The sequence below is a fragment of the Malania oleifera genome, chromosome 5 (genome assembly GCF_029873635.1).
Source record: "Malania oleifera isolate guangnan ecotype guangnan chromosome 5, ASM2987363v1, whole genome shotgun sequence".
In the NCBI taxonomy this organism is placed as follows: Eukaryota; Viridiplantae; Streptophyta; class Magnoliopsida; order Santalales; family Ximeniaceae; genus Malania; species Malania oleifera.
Genome location: NC_080421.1, coordinates 97,216,916 through 97,243,842, shown reverse-complemented (window position 1 = coordinate 97,243,842; position 26,927 = coordinate 97,216,916). Strand labels below are relative to the sequence as shown.

Genomic DNA, 26,927 nt, shown 5'->3' with positions numbered 1-26,927 from the left:
TTGCTGATTCGCATGGAAAAAACTGCAGGGAGATTAGTGTTATCTCAGGGTGATTTTGTGGATAAGGCTACAGGGAGATTGGTGTTATCTCAGGGTGGATTTATGGATGGAACCATAGGGAGACTTTGTTTGCTGTCTCAAGGGGGTTCTGTGAAGAATCAATATGGAATGTCTACCACTCGGTACCCAAGGACGGGCTGTGATATTCGGGATATGTCAAAGGTCCACCACGATTGTGCAATGATGTGTTTCAGCAAGCAATAGAGTGGATCGTTGGTTGTGAGATTTGTTGAAGACTATGTAAGGGGCTTTGGTGATAGAAGGCTTGCAGCAGCGTTTGTGTTTACTATTATGGGAAGGTCTTATTGGAAGCCTAGGGTGAAGTTTTCGAGTGTTGCATCTACAACTATATCGGTGTTGATGGTAGAAATTGAAGCTACCATCAGTAAGTACAAGTAGCGTTGCTTGAACTTGGTGTTTATCTCAAACGCTTTACATGAAGCAACAACTCATGGATTTTGGATTGCACTACGATACAGTTCCAATTAAATGTGATAATACAAGTGCAATGAATATCTCTAAAAACCTTATCTCATATTCACGAACCAAACATATTGAGATTATACATCATTTAATTTGTGATCATGTGCAGAAAGGGGACGTGACACTTGAGTTTTTGTGTACTGGTGAGTAATGGGCTGATATTCTTACCAAACCTCCTCAGGAAGATAGGTTCATGCAGATTAGACGTGAGTTAGGTCTAATGCATAGTATAGAGGCCACATAGATTTTTGATAAAGTGCATAAACTTAGGGGGAGCTACTATCCTAGAAACATATGACTCTAAAAACTTTAAATCCATCATTATATTATACCTTGTAAAATTGTTTGTGTTGCATGACTATTATATCTCCTGCATGTTGATACTTATGCTTTTTCATTTTGATCATACTGAACTGTTTGAGTTGTTTGTTGTGGATAAATTGTACATTTGAACTTAATCAGGTCATCTCTATACAACTATTTTTGGGTAATGCTCTACTTTCAAATGGCATGCTGCCGAAATTTCTAAAAATCTTCCCAATTATATCTTGTATTTAAATTATTCATACTCAATGCCTTGCCTATATACCTTAAAATTTATCATGACCCTTTTATTGTTGTCAAAATGGGGAGAAGTTAGGCAAAATTGGGTACACTTTAGGAAATGTTTGCATTTTTGCAACCTTTACATTTCTTTTATGCATAGTTTCAGGGGGAGCCTTTTCATGGCTGTACCCACTTTTACATAAGGTATTTATCATCATCAAAAAGGGGGAGATTGTTGACCTTATAGATCATATCCCATTTTGATTATAACAAATATTTTGATATTTAATGGTTGATAAGTTTGTGTGCAGGATCAATTGAATGTATCATATGGTGCACGTACATAAACTTGAAGAAGATAACTTCCTAGAACATTTATTTGTTGTAATTGAATTAAGTTTTATTCGGGCCTGTAATATTTAAATATCAATGCTCTGTAATATTTAATGCATTGCATACACGATAGGACAAGATAAGCTCAAAGACCTTGGACTAACTTTAAGTCCAAATATATTGCATGTAAAAGCCCCTTTATATCTTAGAAGTAATAATTATGTGAATAGGGGTGACTTCAAAATGAAATTTGGACTAAAATGCACAATCTATATGTGTTCGGTCGACCAAACCAGAACACACATAGAACTTCAGTCGACCAAACCTTTATAGGGTCAAAAGTTTGACCATTTGGTCGACCGTCCTTCAAATGAACATCAACACCCTAGTCGACCAAACCGGCACGTGGGAAAATTTCAATGCCTTGGTCAACCGAACTTGAAATTAAAAAGGGCCTGGTCGACTGAATATCCAAATTCGGTTAACCGAAATTGGCCTGGTCGACCAAACCTCAGAGGTTCTAAAATCGCCTCAAGTTTAGTCGACCATTAGCTCAGTTCAAAAATACCCTGGTCAATCGAACTGAGTAATCTGGTCGACTGAACCTTAAAAATGGTTGACCGAACCTCTCAGGTGGCTCAAATTTTATTGAGATTAAAGTGTGGTTAATTTTTATTAACCCTATTTAAACTTTCTCAAAAATACCTAATAGGTTGTGAACGGTTTTAATTTTTTGGGTGTCTATATATACCCCCTCATTTGGATGGATTAGCAACAAATTAGCAAATATCATTAGCAAATTCTCTCTTAAACTCAAAAACCCTATTTTTCATATTCAAGCTCTCCACTTCCATTCTTACTCATTCCCATTGCAAAAATCGTTTAGTAGGAGTGTTTTTGTGATTGTTATATAAAGCTTACACTCTCATCTGCTCTGTTTGATTGAGATTTATTTTTACTTGAGAGTAAGCTTAAAGTTTTTCTTGGAGACTTTGTCAATAAGTTTTCCATAGGAAAACTCCTTAGAGCTTGTGAGTTTTGCATTATCATTGCAATACTCAAGAGCTTGTATTGTATTTTGTTTGTGAAATAATTTTTACAAACCAATCTTAAATATCTCTTGTGCTTATTTTTTAGAAAAATATTTTTGAGATATTTGCTTGTGTGATGAAGATCTTTGTTGGTGCATCTTGTGATTAATATTATTATCTTGACACAAAGATCCTAACACAATATACTCTCACATTCTAATTGATATACTAGCATTATTTTGAGAGTAGACATTGAGACTACATTGAGCTCATCATATCCTATCATACTGTAGTGTGTTGATTATACTAGTACAAATATGCTTGTTTGAAAATCATACACTTTGTACACAAATTGTATTGTGAATCTGTTGTATTCTAGGTGTGGCCTAAAGGAGTGATAATCTAGCTCGGAATGATTGTATATGCTGAGGTCAGCCCCGTTAATTAACCTGGTTGTATTAGGTGCCGCTCCACCTGTTAAGTGATCTGTAGTGAAATCCTTGTGCTTGTGAGCCAAGGCGGGGACGTAGGCACATTTGCCGAACCTCGATAACATATCTGGTGTCCTACTTGATGTACTGTACTTGCTTGAGTAATTTATTTATGCCATTTAATTTCAACTGTATTTATTGATTCATTTAATTATTTGTTTTGGATTGACCTTAAGGTTGTGTAATACTGGTGCTGGATATTTGACCTAGGGGAGAAAAATTTAAAATACCAATTCACCCCTCCTTTTGGGATTATAGTAAAACCAACAGGGACGATTGGGTATTTGGAGGGAAGCCTCCGAGGGGTCGTTAAATATGTCTTTTCGGGCATATTGTGTAGGGTGAGAGGGTGAGAGAAGGAGAGAATATTATTGTATACTATTGTAGTGTCTATCTTTGATTTTTCATAGTGAAACTCTTGCCGATTGCTCCCGTGGATGTAGGCTCTGTAGAATCACGTTAATCTTGATGTCGTTGTTCTTATCTTTGTTTTCTTTATATTGCTATGGTTGTGGAAGTATTATGTATATCATAATTTAAATTTTGTTTGATCCTTTACTCAATATTGTTATTCCCATATACATTATTTGAAGAGGCATTATTTCACAACAATATTAGTACCATAATTTTTTTTTAGTTAAAATTTTAATGACCATCGATGCATCCTGCCCCAGCTTTTGTCATAAGACAAAGTGAGAGATGCAAGAAAATGCAATTTATAAGCATTACTATAAAATGTATTTGAGTATCACATTTGTTCAAAGCTCTCAAGTTTTCAGTTGTTGTGTGTTATTTGAGAAGAATTATGTGTTTTTGATGAATTATTATTTCTCTTAACAAACTTGAAAGTATTATACTTTCAATAGTCAACCAAGTTCAACAATTCGGTTTTGGTTGACTTAGTAGAGAAACCTGATATATATATATATATATATATATATATATATATATATATGTGTGTGTGTGTGTGTGTGTGTGTGTGTGTGTGTGTGTGTTAATCTTCACAATATTGTTCATTTACGTATCTTGTGGTAAGATGGGAACAAGAGTTTCGTTGGTTGTTTGTGTGAGTTGTTTGTGGCTTTGTTAAGCTCTAAGAGAATGTGATATCTTGTTTGGGTAGTATACCTGAGAGTGGTTGTGGCTTTGTGGCTAATTTCGAGAATGTGATATCTTGTTTGACAGTGCACTCGGTGCCTAATTGCTTGATATAATTGTATATGTTGAGGTCAGCCCCGTTGATTGACCTGGTTGTATTAGGTGCCGCTCCACCTGTTAAGTGATCCGTAGTGAAATACTTGTGCTTGTGAGCCAAGGCGGGGACGTAGGCACATTTGCCGAACCTCAATAACATATTTGGTGTCCTACTTGATTTACTGTACTTGCTTAAGTAATTTATTTGCGCCATTTAATTTCAGTTGTATTTATTGATTCATTTAATTATTTGTTTTGGATTGACCCTAAGGTTGTGTAATACTGGTGCAAGATATTTGACCTAAGGGAGAAAAATTTTAAAATACCAATTCACCCCCCCCCCCTTTTGGGATTACAGTAAAACCAACGGGGACGGTTGGGTATTTGGAGGGAAGCCTTCGAGGGGTCGTTAAATATGTCTTTCCGGGCATGTTGTGTAGGGTGAGAGGGTGAGAGAAGGAGAGAAGATTATTGTATCTATTGTAGTGTGTATCTTTGATTTTTCATAGTGAAACTCTTGCCGATTGCTCTCGTGGATGTAGGCTCTGTAGAATCACGTTAATCTTGATGTCGTTGTTCTTATCTTTGTTTTCTTTATATTGCTATGATTGTGGAAGTATTATGTATATCATAATTTAAATTTTGTTTGATCCTTTACTCAATATTGTTATTCCCATATACATTGTTTGAAGAGGCGTTATTTCACAACAATATTAGTATCGTAATTTTTTTTTAGTTAAAATTTTAATGACCATCGATGCATCCTGCCCCAGCTTTTGTCATAAGACAAAGTGAGAGATGTAAGAAAATGCAATTTATAAGCATTACTATAAAATGTATTTGAGTATCACATTTGTTCAAAGCTCTCAAGTTTTCAGTTGTTGTGTGTTATTTGAGAAGAATTATGTGTTTTTGATGAATTATCATTTCTCTTAACAAACTTGAAAGTATTATACTTTCAATAATCAACCAAGTTCAACAATTCGTGTTTTGGTTGACTTAGTAGAGAAACCTGATATATATATATATATATATATATATATATATGTGTGTGTGTGTGTGTGTGTGTGTGTGTGTGTGTTAATCTTCACAATATTGTTCATTTACGTATCTTGCGGCAAGATGGGAACAAGAGTTCCGTTGGTTGTTTGTGTGAGTTGTTTGTGGCTTTGTTAAGCTCTAAGAGAATGTGATATCTTGTTTGGGTAGTATACACGAGAGTGGTTGTGGCTAATTTCGAGTTGTATATCTGTTGTGATTAAATAAGTTTGTTCATGTGCAATATGCTTGATTTGTTGTAGGCTTGTAATATAATAAAAATTCTCGAAAATACAATTTAGGGAATTGATGTAGTTCAAGTTAACTAAACTACTATAAAATTTAGTGTTGTCGTGCTTATACGATTGATTAATAATTCGGGTGATTATTTTACTTCTGCACTTAATAATCATTTTTGAGTTCATCATTGTATGAAAATTTTAAGATGCCCATTTCAACTTCTCTTAGGTGCTATACTGGGACCAATAAAAGAATATAAAGAAATTTATTGCAATAGGAGGAAGATTTGAGAGTGTGAAATTGCTAGAAAGGATCTCCTTTTATTGTGCTCTAGAGGGGCTTCAGTACCACACCTTAACTTAAAGATTAAATATTTGATGGGTTTCACGTGATCTTTTAATCTCTACAAAACTACATAGAACACTAAACATCTTTACTCCAAGAACTAAGCTTGAGTTTGAATTCAAAAAGCAATGAAGGTGAACTCTCTTATAGCATAACATCCTTTCTAGAATTTGTTGCAAGAGAAAGACAATTTCAAAAAGAATAAGATTTAACAGAAAAATAGAAGTCATGCTCCACATGTATCGAGCAGGTGGTCAATGCATATGTGTTACAAGACAATACAAAGAACTCATACTCCAACCTACCTTTAGACGATATAAATTATGCTTCAGCGTCAAATGTGAGGAGAAAAACTCCTCTCACAACTTTGGGAAAGTGGTTTAGAAGAGCACTTGCACAACTAGCATAAAAATGGAATAAGTAATACATATGTTGTTGCATGAGTATAAAAAATAAACGCGTTACTTTAAATTGAAAATATAACCCCAAAACTAAAGAAAAATATTGAAAAAAAAAACCCATTTCCCGCACGGTCACGGTACCTAATTGCTCGATATGTGTCAGTGAATCTTACTATTTTTAAGTTTAAATATATTTTTTAATGACTTATTTTTTTTAAATAAAATAAAATTTACCATCACATGATGAGCACAACACTGAGTGCACTGTCACATAAAGAAATTAAGTTTATTTTATAATTTCTCTAAAATTTCATGATTTGGGTCAACTTTAATTTTTTAATCACAAAATTATAATTCCATAGATAGAAATTAATTTCTTATCTAAATAGTATTATTATGCTAAATAATTTTTTTTTCTTTGGAGAAGAATGTGAAAAATCCTACCGGTACCTACAAAGGACATGATATTTTGAGCATTTGCTTTCTTTCCATACTGTCACATATGTCACTGTCACCAAAGATACGGATGATTAGATGCCAATGCGTGGAAGATTTCCCACTTGGTAAACCCTTCCCCAAGGCAGGAAATCTAAGAATGACTTTCAAGTGCAAGCCACGCGCTCCACTCCACGCGCTGTTCCTGCAACTGCTAACAGCAGGGGTTCCCGCCCGATGCCCTATGCTAGAAGCACACGTGTCGCCCCCTTGTTCGTTCGTCAACAGATTTCCAGCCCCCTCATGGCTGCGTGGCGCGGGAGTGAAATTACTAGTTTAACCCTTAAAAGGGTAATATAAGGCCCACACCTCATAGATCTTATAACTATGAACTCCGCCTCGCCTTTTTATTTTATAAAAAGACACCTAACACAATTAATGTATAATTTTTTTTCTTTTTTTTTTGAAAAACTCAAGATCTCTTCAATATACATTTGATGTGAAATTGGGAAATATTTTTTTAAAATTTTAGTTGAAGTGATTTACATTTTTATGTAATATCTACTCACATAATATTATTCTTAGGGTGATACTGTAGGACGTGGATCGATCATGACGATAATTGATTTTTCCATAATATAATAGAAGAGTCACAATCCCTTATCGATCAGACGAAGGAGATATGAATTCAATTTAGGCAAATAAGGTTTTATCCCAATCTTTCTTCCTGGAGGCGAAGACTAATAAAGTTCATCATTCAGTGGTGAGGTCTTTATAGAAAAGAAGGCATATGACGGTCTCAAATTCGAGATTAATGAGATATTGTCTACTTTATCTTACGATTTTATCCCCTAAATGATATTATTCAATATTAAATAGTATCTGTAATATTTTAAAAATATTATTGATGCTTCAGATATTTTTAACTTTTCCTCTGGAATGCTGAACCTATCCTCTTTATTTTCACCTTTTCGCTTACAAAAACAAACATCAAAGATAACGCTATTTTTTAAGACATGATAAAATAAAAATACAATATTGGTGATATACTTTTGAGTGTCAATAGTGATTTTTTTAATACAATATTGGTGATATACTTTTGAGTGTCAATAGTGATTTTTTTTTCTTTCATGAAACTAAATGTCCTTTTTTCTTGTCTCTCCAAAAATAAATAAATAAATTGCTTGTCTTCGTTTGTTAATACAAAACATACACTTTTCTGTAAGTTTGATACAAAAAACACGAACTTTACTTGAGATTTTAAATATTCACAATCGTTCTTAACGTTTGCAAAAAAAAAAAAAAAAAAAAAAAAAGATCATCCCTAATATTTGAAAAAAAAAATATTTTTTAAGAATATTAGTGTCCTATAAATCAAATCAAATATTAGGGGAAATATGTGTGATTTTTAAAGCCTAATGAGAAATTTTTGATATTTTTGAACCTTATGAGAGGTTATTATTATTATTATTATTTTTTTGGGTCAAATCTCATAAGAAGTTAATGCCTTTTATTCTATTTTTATTTTTTAAAAAAATAAGAATGATCTGGTATATGTTAAAAATTGAAATTCTTAAATTATTCAATTTTTTTTTATCTTCTTGTGCATTTTAAAAAATTATAATTAACCAACATTATAAGCGTATAAACTTTTTATAATTATTTATCTACCAAAGAGTTAATAACGTCCTTATAATGTAAGAAGGGATATCGTCCAATTATCTTCTAATAGGTTTGTTGCTATGTCAGGGGGGTCCAATGGGCGGGCGGCATCATTTCACCCTTACGGATTTGGTGCCGTACTTGAGTTCAAATGACTTGTTGGTGGTTGAATTTTTCACGTCATTAAAAAAAAAAAAAAAAAATTAGGGTAAGATTGTAATTTCAAAACAAATATAAATGATTATATTTTTTATTATTAAAAAAGCATCACTATAGATGTCAAACATGAGTAAAGGTATGGAAAAGGAGGAGTAAAAATGTTAGCCTTGGAAATGCATCTTACTCTCATCCCATTGGTTGTAGTAGTCATTAGTCAACATAAAAAGGCTGCTACAAATGAGTCGTGAATGATGTTAGGATTCTTTTATTCTTATAATGATTGGTGGCTAATTAAGCATATGGCACATGGGTCTGTCCTTTGTGAGAAATGTATTGGCACAAACTCTATTTAACTTTTGTTTCCCTGCACTCATGGCCAATGTTGTGTTCATTATTATTATTATTATTATAATTGATTCGATACTCAAATTTATTATTTTATATTATTTTTCTTTACTTGTAGAATTCAAAATATATTAATTGAAATATGGTTTAGTAGATAGTACTGATTGTTTAATTTTAATACTTCTCTTCTTTCAAAAAAATTGAGACAGAAAGATAAGAAAAGAGAGAAACAATTTTATCTGTCTTATAAAATAGTTGGTCAATTTGATGTCTTATATTTCATTGATAATGAAATATCATAAAATTTAGAGGGATTATATATTTCATTTAGGTTGTGTTGGAGTCGGTTTAAGTGAATGCAGTGGGATGCTTAAACTCGACTTGATTTGAAAATTTTAAATTTGACTTAACTTAAAATTATAAACTTGAAATTTGATGCAAAATTAGTTGATCATAAAATGACTTAACTCAAACTTCACTCAGTTACAAGTTCTTAAAACTTGATTTTGACTTGATTGAGTTTGTTTGCTTATAAAATAATATTTAATACTTGCATAGAATGTAAAATAAATATATTATAGTAGGCGTGAGCATAATTCGATTAAAACCAAATTAATCGAGTAAATTTGGCCTGTTCGGTTTGGTTTTCATTTTTGTAAAATTTTAATTTTTGGTTTTATGTTCGGTTTTTGGGTTCAGTTAATTCGGTTAGCCGAATAGTATAAATTAATAATAAATAATTATATATATTATAATTAAAATATTTTATATATTATATAGATACTAAAATTATATATATATATATACTAAAATATTAAATCGGTTAAAATCGGTTAACCAATTTAACTGAAAGTCGGTTCGGACGGTTTTGAGTTCGGTTAAATATGAAATTTCAGCCGATTCGATCAATGAGTTTTTTAAACCGAAAATTTTCGATTAATTAAGTTGATTAACCGAACCGATGAAATGCTCACCCATATACTATAGGATGTGTGTAAAATTATAATACATCACTTATACCATATATAGAATGCTTAGATAACAAAATTTGATGAAACCTATCTGTAGCGTTGTGAAACACAAACTCGATTGTCAAGCTAATCGAACAATTCAAATGCAAGTAAAGTTAAATATATTCGAATTAGAGTGTGAGCCGAATGAAGCAACTACTGGACTTATATGGATCCATGTAGTCTCATCATAAATCAAAAGTGATGTCCAAGCTATCAAACTTGGACCAAGCCACTTTGCATTATCAAGAAATAATAAAAAAAGCAGGCGACATTTTCGTAACAACAAGTATGATGGGCAATATTATATAGCCTCTCCAAGGTAGTTGGCTAGTAGGACTTTCCAAAACCTACCATATATATATATATAAAGACCCTTTTTAAGAAGAGGGCTATAGAAGTTGGGGATACTCTAAATTTAGATCAAAATGCATGAGGGTTTTGGGCACATTATGCTCTTTTTCTCCTCTCTGAAAGGACATTGTTATGGTTTGAATATTACAAGTTGTGGGATCATGCCATTCTTCTGGGATTTGTTGTGTTTATTTTTTTAGGGTTGCTGTAAATCTGTCTTGTCTGCCGTCGCGTTTTGTTTCTTCTCACACAAAGTAAAATAGAAGTCCAAAAGCCTAAGACCCCTCCGAAGTCCAAACAAAGACTTAAAGACCCCATTGCATGCCCTACACCTTCAAGGCCCAACTACATAAAAGGACAGCAACAATTAGAAGAGGCAACCCCATACCCTAACCAACCGGAAGAAAAACAATTGTGCATTCAGATGACCACTTTGTCCAAAAGTCTCCTAGCAGCGAGGGCAAGGTAAGAAGGGCATTTTGGTGATTCCACACTGGCCCAGTGTCGGTTGGGTTACCCATTTTACCCTAAAAACCCGTTATTTATTTATTTATTTTAAAAAGTTATTCCGCGAAAAATTACCTTCCTTTGCATTTCCGCTCCACTGTGAGTTTCTGCGCTTTTATTTATTGGAACTCTTTTCCACGGTTTGGCGGGTATGGAAACAAGCAGACGAAAAGAGCTCGAGACAGAGAGAGGGAGAAAAAGGAGGAGAGAGAAAGAGTAGGAATTGGGGGGGCGGGGGGGGAGAGAGAGAGGGAGAGTGAACACCCGCTTTGAAAAACCACACGGGAACAAAGTTAGCACAGACCGTACGGACAGTGGGAGGGAGAGAGAGTTTAGAGAGAGAGAGAGAGAGAGAGAGAGAGTAGAAGTGTTTTTTGCTTCATTGCACTGAAGCCGTCACTGTTTTTTACGCGTAAGTCATTCGATCGAGCTCGCTGATCGTCCGATAGAAGTCTAGAGGTGTGCAGAGCGTCGTCTGGATCGTGTTCATTGCTTTGTTTGAAGAGGGTCAGTAGGCACAGGACCAGAACAGTGTACATGGAGATGTACGGACGCAATCCGGGGAGGGAGGGGGCCGGATCCGGTCAGCCGGCGGAATGGAGTCCGGTGGGTGCCGACACGGGTCTCGAAGGTGGGTTCTTTTGGTTGGCATTTGAATTTCGCCCAATTTAGTTCGATTTGCCCTTTCTGCGTGTGTTGCGCAATGTGAATTTCTAGGGTTTCTGTAATGCCGCAGGGTTCTGATTTGGGTTTTCTTTAAGTTTTTGGTTGTGGTTTTTCTGGGGAATGCAGAGTCCATGTGGCGGTTTGGGCTGCGGAGCAGCGAATCGTACCCGGAGCGTCCCGGCGTGTCCGATTGCAGCTACTACATGCGGACTGGGTTCTGTGGCTTTGGTAGCAGGTGTCGATATAATCACCCTCGTGATCGCACTGCGGTAACCTCCTCTTGATCATTACCTTTTCTCGTCCAAGTTCAAACCATTTGCATCAGAATCAACTCACGGGTTTTGATGTTTTTTTTGTGGGCTATTTAGTTTCATGTCCATATTGCTGCTTAATTAATCAATGGTAGGATGTTACTGTACTGGGGACAGTGGATTTGTGTAGATTATGCACAATTTGGGTTCTTTTCGTACGGTTAAGTGCTTGATGAAGTCGTGGGAAGCGTTAATTTTTATGCTTCTTTTCCTGAAACAGGATATTTGTACTGATATATGTGGAAATTGGGTTCTTTTAATTTTTTATTATCTATGATATGATACTCCTTAGGTTGTGGCAGCCGTAAGGTCTGGTGGGGAGTACCCAGAGCGGCCAGGCGAGCTTGCATGCCAGGTATATTTTTGTCTAATATTGCTGATTGTTTGTACAATAAACTATGGAGATTAGTTGCTTTTACTCGACTATTTTAGATTTCTGGTGACTGTTTATATTGTGTTGTTGCTTAATATGCAGTTTTATTTAAAAACGGGGACCTGTAAATTTGGTGTGTCTTGCAAATTTGACCACCCAAAACATGGAGGTGGATCCATAAGCAACGTGCCATTAAATTATTTTGGATACCCAATACGACCGGTTTGAATTCCCTCTCTTCTCTTTCCTCCACCTGTTCCATACATTCACATAAATGAATTTTGAGAAGTGGAAATTGACTTGAGTCACATGTAATCATCTCAACAGGGTGAGAAAGAATGCTCCTACTATTTGAAAACGGGGCAGTGCAAATTTGGTAAAACTTGTAAATTCCATCATCCTCAGCCAGCTGGCATATCAATGCCAGCATCTGCACCTAGTTTTTATCCGACGGTGCAGTCTCCTCCGGCTCCTTCAGCTGAACAGTATGGGGGTGTTTCCACCAGCTGGAGGGTTGCGAGGCCTCCACTGTTGCCTGGTACATATGTTCACGGGGCTTATGGTCCTCTGCTGCTTCCACCAGGAGTGGTTCCAATCCCAAGTTATGGTCCTCCGTACTCGGTATGTTGAAATCTTATTTAATTAACATATTATTGAAAGTATAGGTTCCCTTTTAATCTGTTGTTAGGTCACTTGATGTAGGCACCTGTGAGCCCTGTATTATCTCCTGGGGCTCAACCTACAGTTGGTACAGCTACTCTGTATGGAGTAACGCAGCTATCTTCTTCAACACCTGCACTTACTGGGCCGTATTCCCCCTTGTCCTCTTCTGCTGGCCCTTCAAGCAGTAGTCAGAGAGAGCAAATGTTTCCACAAAGACCTGGCCAACCTAATTGCCAGTACTACCTGAAAACTGGGGATTGTAAATTTGGATCTTCTTGTCGGTTTCATCATCCACTTGAATATGTTGTGCCAAAGACAGATTGTGCCTTCAGTCCCATGGGTCTCCCTCTTCGTCCGGTATGCATGTTTTCTGTTTTAAGATTCCCCTCTCTTATATATTTATCAGAAAGTCGATTAAATGAATAAAATATGTCTATGCTCCCATGCTTAAGCTTGTGGCATTGGTCATAATTTGTCAAGGTTACTTGCTCATGTGTCTTTACTCTAATTAACACTGCATGCTTGCCTTTATTAAATGCTTTTCCATATTAAGAGAGGATTTCATTAAACTGATTGTATAGCATTAAGCGTTTTGGCCCAGTGTAGAGATTTGGCTATTATGCTTTTCATTCAGATCTTATTTTCCAACTGCATCAACACAGTACAGAAGCAGTTTAACAGGAACTTGATAGAACATTTTATTTCTCTGTGCATTTAGCTACTCTATATTTTTAAAGGCAAATATATTTTAATTTTTTTCCCACTTTTTTCTAGTTGCGAAGTTTGATTCTATTGCATTTGGTGAAGGAAATCCATCCCCTGTTTTACTATGGGGTTCTATGTCTATCATATGCTTTATTAAATGTCTATATGAGAAATGGATCAAATTTTAGTGTAACATGGCTTTCTGATCAAGCCCATGAGGGTTCATTGGCAACTTATGTTGAAGGTATACCATAAATGTTCAATGCTTAGTTAGTTTGATGACCATGACAATTTTATTTGCATCTGGGTAACCATAGTTTCTGTGCAGTAAATTGTGCTTGAAATTTACAGAATTGAATCTAGAAGACTTAAATTAAACCAGTGAATGAAAAAAAAAAAAAATTAAATAGCTGTGCTATTATTTTATTTTATTTTATAAAATAGAAAAAAGAAAGAAATCTTCACGTAGCCATGCTTGAGCAAATGCTATTGTCATCATTATGAATGTATGATCATATTGGTTAATATTTGCTATAGTAATTTCTAGGATCATATTGGCAATCAAAAAATAGTTAGTTTGGTGACATCGTAGTATGTTTTCTCTTGACAATTTTTTATTTCTGAAAGTTGATGAATAGTTGAAGAATGGTCAATTTGAGGGGCAGTTTCTGGGGAAAATGGATATGGCAGTTGAGAACTTGAACAGATGGTCCAGATATGTAGTTAATTTTCACTTAAATGCAATTTTGTAAGCAACAATAGTTGGTAATCATGCACTATATTTCATTGTTCCATAGTGTGAGCTGATGTTGAATAGTGATTTAGTTGGTAATTATTCTCAGCTAAATTTAGGTGCTCACTGAAGTTCTTGGGTTTCACTTATCCCATCTCTAGGGTTTTGCACTACCCTGTAACGAAGTAAAACTAGCTGATGCCTAGATGTATACGAGGTTTATTGCCTTTGCTAAGATATGTCATCAATTCTGTTTTGTATGGCCCAAATGTGACTTTGTGGTTTGCTTCAGAAATAATGACTTAGTTTAGTAAATTTAGTATGTGACAATCATGATGACAGGCCTACATAACGGGCATTGGTAGATGCAGACTATGTATGACTACAGTATGTACAAGACAGTGTTGGGAGTTGCTGTTTTCATTTGTGTGATTCATCCAATATCCTGAATTACCAATACTCTGTTGCTGTCCCAAAGAGGTTGAAAGACAACATATTGCATGACTAGAGAATAGATCTTGCATGTAAATGCTGTATTTAGGGGAAGTGAAAAAAAAGAAAAAAAGAAAATGTGGTTGGAATTGCACTGGAAGATCCAAAACTTATACAAGTGGAGACACTTTCTTCTTTTGGATAAGTGAGAGAGAATGTATTAGAAAGACAAGGGGGGTTCCAGCCCAACAAGAAAAGCAGACAACAAATAATTAAAGACTAAATCTTAATCCAGACACAGAGCTGGAGTAAAATTTCCAGACTTTCTTTTGGGGCAGCTCTAATGTGGAGAACCTGGCCCAATGATAGGGTGTTACACTCAAACCAGGTCACTGGTTCATGTCATGGAAACAGCCCCCTCCTCCAATTCTGGAGGTATGACTGCATATATCATATCCTCCCCAATCCTCAGATGTGGCACAAGAGGCTGAAAGCTTTGTGCATCGGATATTGTGCTTTAAGATCAAATGGGTAGAGGAAATTCTATCTGGTTAGATGTAGCTTGTTTGCTCCTGGCTCCACTTTCACATCTGGAAGGCATCTTAATCATACCTTGTTGGGCAATTCATGGTGGAGGTTTGCTGCAGAAGAGTAGCTTTTTGAAGTCAGTTGTTGGATGAGCAGCGAGGTTGCTGTGGCAGTAATTGGGGGCTGGGTTATTAATAAGGTTAAGATTCCTCATGGCTTTGGTTTGTGGAAAAACAACATATGCGGAAGACGATATTTTTACAGATTCCTTGATTTCACAGTGGGGAATGGAAATAGAATCGTAATTTGGGTGAATATTTGGTGTGGGTACACAGCTTTGTAGGACACTTCCCCAACACTGAATGACTTGGCCAGGAATAAGGATGAGATGGTAGCCATATTCTCTATTTTGGAGGGAGTGTAGTGGATTGGAATTTGAACTTATTGGAAGATGTTGAAGCTTTGATGGGAAATCTTTTTACAGGGCATATATCACTCCAAGCTTGGGGGATACTGTTAGATGGTCAGATGGCAAAAACACTGCCTTTTCTGTTCAATTTTTTGCTTAACCGTATCAGTGGACGAGAACCATAGTTTTAACAATTGGTATGTAGTGGCTGTTACGGCCATTTTTACGTAATGATAATTGTGGGTTCCAGCATTGTTACAGGGTGATATCTTGGCGGTCCTCCGATTCATGACCATAATAATCGTTATGGTTCGTTATGGTACTGTAACAGTCGTTACTAACTGTTATGGGCTGTTACATTCATAGACTGGCTGTGAATGACTAAGATAGGTTTATGAGCCCCTTTATTTTGGTTGCATTTTGCCCCTCTTTTCCCTCTATTGGAGCTTAGAAACTCAATTTTTAGTTGATTTATTTTAGTTAGTAATTTTTTGATAAAAAAATATTTTTTGGTTTATTTTCCTTGGTACGTAGTGTGCATTTTTTACCTGTTATGTAACACTGCAACTGTTGGGCGCAATCATTGCACCCTGACTCTTACCGTTATGTGGACTATTACTGTTATTCATAACTAGGTCAAGAACTATCTGCTTTCCTCAGAAGGCTGTGCATGGAGAAGTGAGGTTCCTAAAAAGTTCGCTTGTTTGCAGTGGAGGGAAATTGGTTGGCTACGTCTACACTAATAGGGGATAACCTTAGGAAGAGAGGTGCTGCTTTAGTTTACTTGTGCTATATGTGTAAGGAGATGAGAGAGTGCTTAAATCATTCTTTGCTTCACTGCCCATCGCTAGAGAAGAGCCTCATTTTGGCAGTGGTGCACTATTGCATGGGTGCTAGATTGACGGGCATTTCCAGATATATTACTCAAAAGAATCAACACAATACACCTAGTCGATTGAAATTGAGAAAATTCTGTCCTTATGCTGCATTTGGGAGCATGGGTTTTGGACTTTGGATTTGGATTTAGATGGATTTGAACAAATTTCAATGTAGTTTTGTATTACATTTTATCCCAATCCGATACGATTCCAAGTCCAAAACCTCTCCAAACATAAGGTTATTATTTCAAACATACGATTCATGCAGAGATAAAGAAATAGGTCGGGCAAGCGCTTGTGTGTCATCCTGACAAATAATAGGAAAAAAATGACATTATACGCTATATTACAATTTTGTTTTAGTTAGAAGAAGAGAGGGTTCCAGGAAAACAGAAGGAGTGGATGATTACAATTCATTATGTGCTGCATTTGAGGGAAAAGGATTGGGTGGGCCTTTGAAGGAGTGGAATAATCTACATGGAAATGTTGTGAAGTTAGAGATGGAGGAGCCAAGAAGAGAAGAGAAGAAGAGAAGAAGAGAAAGAAGAGGAAAAATAGGTTGCAGTTTCCTGGAGTCTAAGTACATCTCCAGGTCTTCCCTCATATATTATTAATAATAATAGTCTTTAGGACAAAAATACCCCCATTAACACAGCCTAATTTTACTAAAATAACATATATTCTCTTTTAACACTCCCCCTTAAGCTGGAGGTGTATAAATGTCACCTACTCCCAGCTTGTAACAGCCATTAGAGAAGGTGGGCTTAAACAGAGGCGTCGTAGAAACATCGCTTAACTAATCCATAGATTTCACAAAGGAAGTCACGATCTTCTTCAACACAGCATCCCTTGTAAAATGACAGTCAACTTTTGTGTGCTTTGTCCTCTTTTGGAACATTGGATTGCTAGCAATATAAAATGCAGCTTAATTAGCTCTAGGCCACGTCGCCACGAACCTATTTGTTGGCTACTTTATTAAGAATCCCATCATTGGTGTTAATAGACTTCAACCATATAAGCTCACCCATAGTATAAGCTATAGCTTGGTATTCTGTTTTAACAGTAGATCTTGCTACAGTAAATTGTTTCTTGCTAAGCCAAGTAATAAGGTTACTTGCCACAAATGTATAGTATCCAATAGTAGAGCTTCAATCATCAACAAAGCCAGCCTAATTTGCATTAGAATATCCCATGATCTCATACTAATAGTTTCTATTACATTTATATTGCTAGGAGAGCCTTTGAGATAGCTCAAAATCCTACAAACAACATCCCTATGTGATTGTTTAGGATTTTCCATAGACAGAAGCATCACCCCATTGCAAAAGATATGTTAGGCCTAGTGACAGTTAAGTAGATCAACTTGCCAATGAATCGCCTAAATTGACATTTGTCTTCAAGGTCCGGTCCAATGTACTTGGACAACTTCACATTGGGATCCATTGAAATATCAACTAGTTTAGCTCCCAACAAACAAGTGTCATTTAGCAAGTCCTACGTATATTTTTGCTGAGAAACATTTAACCTTTCCTACATTGCACAATCTCAACACCAAGAAAGTAATGCAACATACCGAAGTCCTTGATTTGAAATTTTGCTCAAAGCCACTGCTTAACATCTGCAATCCCACTCTAATCACTGACTCATTGCTATTGATGATGATATCATCAACATAAACCGAATGATCAAAGTAGCATCGTATAAAGCCAAATACTGAGACTAGAAAACACTAGATTTGTCAAACTAGGCTCGAGGGGATTGCTTAAGACCATAAATGGCCTTATGCAACCTACATACTTTACCATCTTCCCCTTAAGCAACATACCGAAGAGGTGGATCCATGTTTACCTCTTCTTGCAAATGCCTGTACAAAAGGCATTCTTTAGATCCAACTGGGACAAGGGCCAATACAAAATTGAATGCCAATGAGATCAATAAATGAATAGAATTTAGTCGAGCCATAAGAGAGAATGTCTTAAAATAATAAATACCATATGTTTGGGTGTATCCCTTGGCAGTCAACCCGAGCCTTAAGCTGTTCAATAGAGTTGTCAGGAAGATATTTGATGGTTTTAAATAACAGCTCGACCATTATGGAATGCTGTTAGCCTGTTACGTAATGGTTTTTTGGGTTATGGACACCGTTACACGCCGTGAAATTGGTGGGAGGAAAAATCACGTCTGTAGCGGCCATAACGTTTGTACCCTTACCAAATAACTAGTCAAACTAAAGGATCCAAAATACATACTCTTTCTAAGAATAGAAGGGTTAAAAGATTAAGACATTCAAGTACGCTAATATGCACAAGGTTGTGCACGCTTGAAAAAAATTCACAGCTATTACACCCGCTTCCTGTCATGTAACATCCACTACTCCCGCTTTTTGTTACACCTGTTGCTGTTACGTTACGCTATCCACTACCATGATTTAAAACCATGGTGTGGACCCGACGACACCTAACCAACTGCTTACCAGTGTTCAACATGTGAGGAAGGGATAGAAAAATTGAGGAAATAGATATGGCAAAAGAGCACATAGGACTAGGAAGGTGAAGAACTAGAACATAATGAGCTATAGGATAATCAACTAAGGATTGCTTAGCATATGTTCGAGTACCCCTTTTTGATGAGCAATTGGCAAATCCAAGTCACACTAGGATGGATCTCTAGAACCAAAAGTCGAACTAGTGATAGGCAGAGGAGGTGCCTACATGATGGTAATGATGTTTGTTCTTGCTTTTTGTCATTAATAAACCTCAATTATTTCTTTGGATTAGTAATTGATTAATTTGAAAGAGGAGCATATGGTTTCTTGAGAGAGATAAGAGTGGGAATATGAGGATCAGCACAAGAGGAGGGAGGGGGGACCATAAAGTGATGATGGAATCAAAATAGATTCATTCAAGAGGACCCAACACTAGAGAAATAAGGTGTCCCCTAAAAAAGGTGACACTGACACTAACATATTTCCTATGGCGGGAATCATAACATCTTATAACCTTCATCAGTTCTCGAGTACCAAACAAAGGCACATTTAACAACATGAGAACTTGTCTTGACCAGTATGTGAAACATGAACAAAACATGATCACTTAAAAACACAAGGCATAATAGAGAATATAGATGTTTTCGAGTACACAATGTAGAAAGGAATTTGTAATCCTAGAACACTTGAGGGCATCCTTTTGAGAAGAAACAAAAGTCATAAAAAGAGCATTAGTCCAAAAGGCTTTTGGAACATGCATTTGAAGGAGTAGAACCGTGCTATGTCAAGTAGATGTCAAATTTTTTTGTTCAGCTACTCCATTTTGTTGAGGGGTATGTATACAAGATTTTTGATGAATAATCCCTTAGGCCATGCAAATGACTAAAGCTCCTTTCGAACAAGTTCAAGTTTGTTATTATATTGGAAAGTTTGAATATCAATGCCAAACTAAGTTTTTATTTTCTGGTAGAATTAAGTAAATACATTCAAAAATTCAAATCTATATTTTAACAAATAGATCCAGGTCATGTGAGAAAAATCATCTACAAAGGACACAAAATATTGCTGACTAATCAAATTCTTGACTCTACATGGATCCCAAATATCTAAATGAATGAGAGAAAACAATGATTTAGTACGAAGTTCAACTCTATACAAAAAAAATGTCTTAATTTCCTTTCCTAACTAATGTGCGGAAGACTCAAAATGAGAAACATACTTGAACATGGGAAAAACACCATGAGAAATTGAGGAGGTCGTATGACAAGGAATGGATCCACCCTGACCATCATCAATATAGTACAAGCCATCCTTCTCAAGTCCTCACGAATCCTCTTCTTTGTTTGGAAATCTTGAATAACAAAATGAGAAGGAAAGGAGGTCATAGAACAACCACGAGTCTTAGTTAATTGACAGATTGACATTAGGTTCAAGGGAATGCAGGCACATATGATGGAAGAGGAAGAGGAGTATAAGGAATTGAAAAATTATTGTTTGAATCAGAAGCCAGTGTAACCGAACCATCAACAAGAATAAACTTAAAAGTGTAAAATAGTAGGGTTAAAGGACTCAAAACAAATTAGGATTACTTGTTATAGGGAGGAGGTGCTAGACTCTATAACCTAAGGTGAGGAGGATGAAGAGGCTGGAAGTCCAATTGTACCTGAATGAGCTATAGTAGCACTTGATGTAAAAGACCGATTTTGGAGTTTTTGAACCATGCGAAAAGATTGTTAAACTCCTCATGGACACGGGAGATTATGTATTCAACTCCCTAGTGGAGTGGCTAGGTGTATTTGAAGTGTCAATAGTAGATTTTCCTTTGCAAGAGACTTATTTACCCAAGTTGGTTTCCCAAGGAGATTCCAACAGCGATCTATAGTATGATTTTCCTTGCCACAATGTGTGCAAATGCATGAATTGCCATGATTAGTTCCTTGTCCTAACACACAATCACTGCCATGATCACAATCCAAACCTCGCTCTTGTCCTCCAAAATTTCCCCTACTACAGTTAGAGGCAATTCCATGGCTGAATTATCATGTGAAAGATCTTGAGAAGAAATAAGGCAGGCAGCACACACCAGCACTTTCAGGATCTCGGAAAAAGAGAAAAAAAGAAAAAAACAGAACTTACAGCTCTTCAGACCTTCCAAAATCCAGAACTTCAAGAGGCAGCTATGACTATAGAACTGAGCTTCCAATACCCTAGTAGAAATTACTTTAACCACAAATACAGGGAAGATCCCAGCTAAGTACTGTGGGCATTAACAACCTGGTAGCAGCTACAGGCATTATGGCTGGTAGCAACTGGAAACAATTGCAGGGAAGAACAGAATGTAAGTATTTGAACAACTATTGAAACCAACGAGAATTTGATACAAGATTTCAAGCAATCAATCACAAGCACATGGAATAAAAACAGTGGCATCAGCAAACCACAACCAGAGTGCAACTAGTAGCAGCCTGTGGAACAGAGGAACAGCAACAGCACTATAACTGACTTCACATCAGCAAATCACCATGAAAACACACAGCTTCCTACCAAGAATGCTGCACAACCTAACCAAGAGGAGGTTGTACTTAAACGACTTCCAAACCAACCAGAAAACCAGTTTTCAGGAGTGATTAGGGTAGGATAAGGAAAAAAAAAAAAAACGAATAATAGGGTATGAAATTCAATTCATATAAATCAGATTTGAAGGAGAGCAATGCTTTGATACCTTGTTGTAAAGTTAGAGATGACGGAGACAAGAAGAAAAGAAGAGAAAAGGAGGAGGAGAAGAGAAAAAACTGGGGAGTCTACATACAGCTCCAGGTCTGCTGTCTTATATATTGTTAGTAATAATAAAGCCTTAAGGACAAAAATAACCCCAGTGACACAACCTAATTACTTACGAGTTTCCTCTCAACAAGAAACTTTTAAAAGGTGGAGACATGGATTGGATAGTTCGGTTATTCTATCGACCTTGAGTAGTTGGGTTGGGATGATTAGCTTAATTAAAAGGGGGAGGGGGGGAGTTACTTTGAACTTGAACCATGCAATGAAGTTGCTTTGCTTCTGAAAACTGTTGACGAAATGTGAATGGTGTGGGCACTCAGTTTTCTCTTGTTAACGGTTGTAGACAGCCAAGGGACTTCAGCAGAATCCAGGTACTAACCCTATCTTGCAATGCTCATTTCCTAAGCAGAATCATGATGATCAAGATGGTTCTCAATCTTGATTAGAAAGAAGCAAGAGTACCGAAAGGATTATATGGGAAGTGGCAGTAAAGAAAAGTCTTGTCCCAAGCAATTCTGGAATTTTTGTTGATGATTCTATTCTATTAGTGGCACACGAGTTCCAGTAATAGAAAAGACCTCCAGTGGGTCTTCTAGTGCGGTTAACAAAGGAAGGGGTTTCATTAAAAATCATGATTCTTGTGAGGTCGACAGTGAGGGGAACAATGTTGGGTTTTTTTTTTTTTTTTGGGGGGGGGGGGGTATCAAATATAAGAAAGAAAATTTGGTTATGTTCAGGGTTTACACTCGTCGGGAAGCAGAACTAATGGGTACTGAAATGAGGAAAAAGTTTGAAGAAAAGTGAGCTACTTCTGCTGAGATAACAGGAAAAGTGATGAGAAGAGATGCAAGAGGTAATTTTGACATAATGGAAGAATCACTTGGCCAGAAGGGTGGGACCAGTGAGGGGTTGAGTGACTGCAAGGGAAAAAAAAATTGGGGAGATTTTTCAGACAATGACAGTGCAGACATCAGTGATTTTGATTGTGAAAGGGGTTTGCTTTTAGATGAAATTTGGGAACAGTATGGTTATATATCCGATTCATTCTGATATACTCAAGGATTTAACATATGTGCTACCTCCTCCATTGGAAGGACTGGAGGGAATTAGTATTTTTGAAAATGATGGTACAAAAGAAAAGCAATCGGAAAAGATGGAATTTCACCCTTACCTATAGAGGAGGTTTTGGAGGAAAATCTTCAAACTCAGCATTTTTTGGATGAATTGGGTCTACAGATGTCAGATAACAAAGGAAATGAAATTCGCATGGATGCTGGAAAATCTGAATTTCGCCCTTACCTATAGAGGAGGTTTTTGAGGAAATTCTTCAAACTCAGCATTTTTTGGGTGAATTGGGTCTACAGATGTCAGATTACAAAGGAAATGAAATTGCATGGATGCTGGAAAATCTAAGGTTAAGTAGGGTCAGAGGGAATTAGCAAAATTGAAGTGTTTAGTAAATTATGACGGAAGGGTTTAAAGAGGGGTTTTCTTGGGTAATGTCTGTGTAGTTTTATTTTTAATTTTATTTTTTGTTTATTTTTATTTATTGAAGAACTCTTGTCCTCACGTATGATATAACTTCTCTTTCTCAAGCTTCATACATCTTCTTCTTTTATCCAAAAAGAAAGTTTGTTACATATGATATTCTTTTATTGTTTGTCCAATTTTCTTCTTTCATTTGGTTTTGGAATATAACATCTACAGAGCAGTCTGGGAACATATGTTGTATGTAGCCACCTAAATTCTTTCTTTGGACAACATCATATGGATTCTCTCACTGTTTTGCAGTGTCTTTGAACTTGGATTGAATGGTGAAGGAAGTTGTATGGATTGGCCTGATTTCGATTGTAGTTCCTTATATACAAATATAAATTCGTGTCAGCTATAGGTAGTCTACAGCATAGCTGTAGGTGGCAGATGTATTAACTGTTCATGCCAGTGATTTGAGTATCAATGATGCTATTGATGATACCCTATCATTCTTTTTCTTAAGAAAAATTGCTGATGCTTCTTTTTCAAGGAAACTACTATGTATTCAAGTCTATATTCTTTCAACTGAACCCCATCACTTGGGACTATGGGATGTGGACAAAAACATCGGCTTGACTACAACTTGGCTGTATCTCTCTCCTTCACTCCATGGAGAAGGGGGATCTTCTCTTTCTTTGTTGCCAAGTTCACTTGCTGCCAGATTCATCTTGCGTGAGGTCGATGAGGGTGCATTACAAAAAATGAACAGTTTTATGAGCGGAAGAAACTCTATGGCTACTTGATGTGCACAGCAGTTGATTTGGGGGTTGATTGTGGCTTGATGTTCTTTGTAGGGTAGAAAAAAAAATGTATCTGGGGATAGTCTTCCTCATCTCTGTCCTTTCTCACACACTCTCTCTCTGCACTCCCATTATTTTCTTCATGTAGTTCTTTCAGGTCTGGCTTGTCTGGGTTTAATAACGGTGGTGTTTTGTGAAAAATTAAGCAAACTATCTTCCTCATGCTCACCATGTCCTAAAATTAACATATCTGGATTTGGATTTCATCTTTTAAGATAGGATGCTTGCAGATGCTGTTGGATAATTGGGGCCTGCTTGTGTTCATGCATGTGTATATGAACTAGGGATGTGTGTGGGTTGGGTAAATTATCAGCTAGCTGGTACTTTAGTTTATTTTTTATTTTTCTTCTTACCACTTTGTGTGCCTGCACATTTTATTTAAAATCTTTTTCCCACCAAAAGGACACATGGCAATTTATGACAAGGGAAAATTAAATGACACATGCTAATATGCTATATATGATGAATAAAGTTACATTGTGTTTGAATTTTTATTTATAAGAGAAGTGGTAGCTTGTGATTAGGTTAGTTATAAATGTGCATTGGATGCATATAAAAGTTTTTTGCCATTTAAAATGATTTTAGATAAATGAAAGCCACGGAAAGTTTTCTAGAATCAAACGATTTTAAAGGTCAGATTGAGATGATTTTGGTGAAGTTGATAAGCCAAGTGGGACATATTGTGTGTTTGATTTTGCAAAGGTTAGATGCCTTGTTGAGAGATGAGATAGATGAAGAAGAGTCAAAGCCCTATAAAATTTCTTGCTTCAACAACTTTCTATGACTTGCTAAATGTTCTAGTTACGGAAGTTTGAGCTCCACTTGTCACATGTTTTAATGCCATTGACAGATATGTTATGAGAATTTGGTTGCATAAACTCTTGTGGTTTGCTTTTGTCATAGCTGTTCTATATGCTTTGTTGGACAACTATATATCTGCTTTTAAAAATATATCCATTAAATAAAGAGTTGCAGGAATGAGGGCATTTGGATAAGTGGTAATGTAAAATTGATATCGACACATGACCGTCACGAGCTGAGCTTGTTCAAGGCATTATGCTTTCCTATGATTGCTTGTCTCGTGCGTTTGGGATGGGTTTCCACAATGTAATTACTAGTGTTGGTTTATTTTCTAGTAGTAGTTTCTCCCTGTGCTAAAAAGGTAGTTTGACTCCTTTGTCACTTTGATGTTTCCTAGTGCCATAGTGAGAATAGCATAGAAAGCTCTTTTGGGATGGGTGAGTGTTCATCAACTTGTAAAACTCACTAGCTATTTAATGTGTTTAGCCTACTTGCCTCCCTCGCAAGACAAACAATGTTAACGGAGGTGTTAATGAATTACGTTGCTTCAATGTATACTGCTTAAAAGTGCCACTGCTTTCATTACTTGCTTATTGCTTCCACTTACGTTTGATTGAATGACAATGAAAGTGTTTTGTGGGTGAATTGTGGCAAACGATAGGCTGGCTAGTTAAACAAGAGGGCTTTAGCTAGCGCCGCACGGTCCATTCGCAAAAGTGTGAAATATTAGGCCTGTGACACCTGATATCAGAGCTTGGTTAGTTGCCATGTGAATTCTGTTTCCTTTGTTGTGGGATTGGGAAAGCTTTGGTAAATGACCATGGTGCCAACAAATGCTGAGAGAATTAGTGTGCTAGATGCATAGGCTGAGACGATAGCCGACAATGTGGCGACGAAGATGGCCCAATTGAGGGAACTTCTTAATGAAGTGGTGGGATCACAAAAGCATCAAGCAAGTTTGATAGGTGAAATGTTAGAGGACTTTCACCATACTATGGAAACCTTGCAAGCTCAAATAGCTGATTTGAGTGCAAAGGTGAATTTGGTGGTTCTTGCTATGGAAAACTCTTAACACTCCGGGGTTTAGCAAGACCAAGGTACTAGAACGCAGGACATATAGGGAAGCCCATGATGCCTTGGAGTTGGAGTAACTTCTTGTTTGATATGGAGCAGTACTTTTCGTGCTTTGAGGACGAACTCAGAACAGGTGAAAGTGGATACTTGAACTATGTACTTGCTTGGTGATGCCAAACTGTGGTAGCGGTCTGAGTACAATGAAATTGAAAATGGACGCTGTGTTAAGAATTGTTGGGCAGACTTGAAGAGAGAGCTCAAGGCCTAATTATTTCTTGTGAATGTTCGAGTACAATGCTAGGAAAAAGTTGAGAGACCTCAAGCATACTAGGTCAATCAGGGAATATGTGAAACAATTTTCTGCTTTGATGCTGGATCTCAAGGACATATCGGAAAGGAGAAGCTGCTCTCTTTTCTTGAGGGGTTGAGATTGTGGGCAAGAACAGAACTTCATAGGCAGAGAGTTCAAGACTTGTCTACTGCACAAGCTGCCACATAACACTTGATTGACTACGGTGGTGATAATCCCGCCTCGTCCAAAGAGTTTGGCATTGGGGGAAACAATAGAAAGTCTTTCAAGAAGGGCAAACCCAAAAGTGGGGTAGTCGACTATAAGGTATCAACTTCAAAAGAAGTTTTATCATCTCAAGGGTTCAACACACCCACTGGAAAGAGTAAAATCTCACGTTAGTTGTGTCGAGGTCCTCACGGAGTTGTTAAGTGCCCTCACAGAGCAGCACTTTTCCTTACAAGCTTCCACTGCGGAGCAGGTAGTGGAAAGTGATGGGGAAGAGGAGGATACCTTGAGGATGGGTGCAATGCGGCTAGTGAACACATTGGAAAAGCAGGCGAAAGCACCGAAAGTTACACAAGCAAAAGGACTGATGTTTGTGGACTTGAGAATCAATGGAAAGAGTACCTGTGCTATGGTGGATACCAGGGCTACTTATAATTTTGTTTCACAAGAAAAAGCAAAGAGACTTAACTTATCCTTGGAGAAGGATACTGGACGCATGAAAGCGGTGAATTTTGTAGCCCAACCTACTCTGGAAGTAGCCAAGCAAGTGACTGTGAAGCTTGGACAGTGGGCAGGTTATGCGAATTTCATAGCGGTGCTATTG

The 26,927-nt window shown here is 36.7% G+C and overlaps 1 protein-coding gene across 1 annotated transcript in view; it reads left to right on the top strand.

Annotated features, from left to right (window-relative positions):
* The first annotated feature begins 10,770 nt into the window (after positions 1-10,770).
* Positions 10,771-26,927, top strand: part of LOC131156268 (zinc finger CCCH domain-containing protein 32) — a 28,485-nt gene continuing 12,328 nt past the window's right edge. The window contains exons 1-6 of the mRNA XM_058109810.1: positions 10,771-11,265; positions 11,427-11,569; positions 11,904-11,966; positions 12,087-12,206; positions 12,312-12,605; positions 12,687-13,004. Of these exons, the coding sequence (XP_057965793.1) occupies positions 11,172-11,265; positions 11,427-11,569; positions 11,904-11,966; positions 12,087-12,206; positions 12,312-12,605; positions 12,687-13,004 (1,032 nt within the window). The 5' untranslated portion in view covers positions 10,771-11,171. The remainder of the gene's footprint in view (positions 11,266-11,426; positions 11,570-11,903; positions 11,967-12,086; positions 12,207-12,311; positions 12,606-12,686; positions 13,005-26,927) is intronic.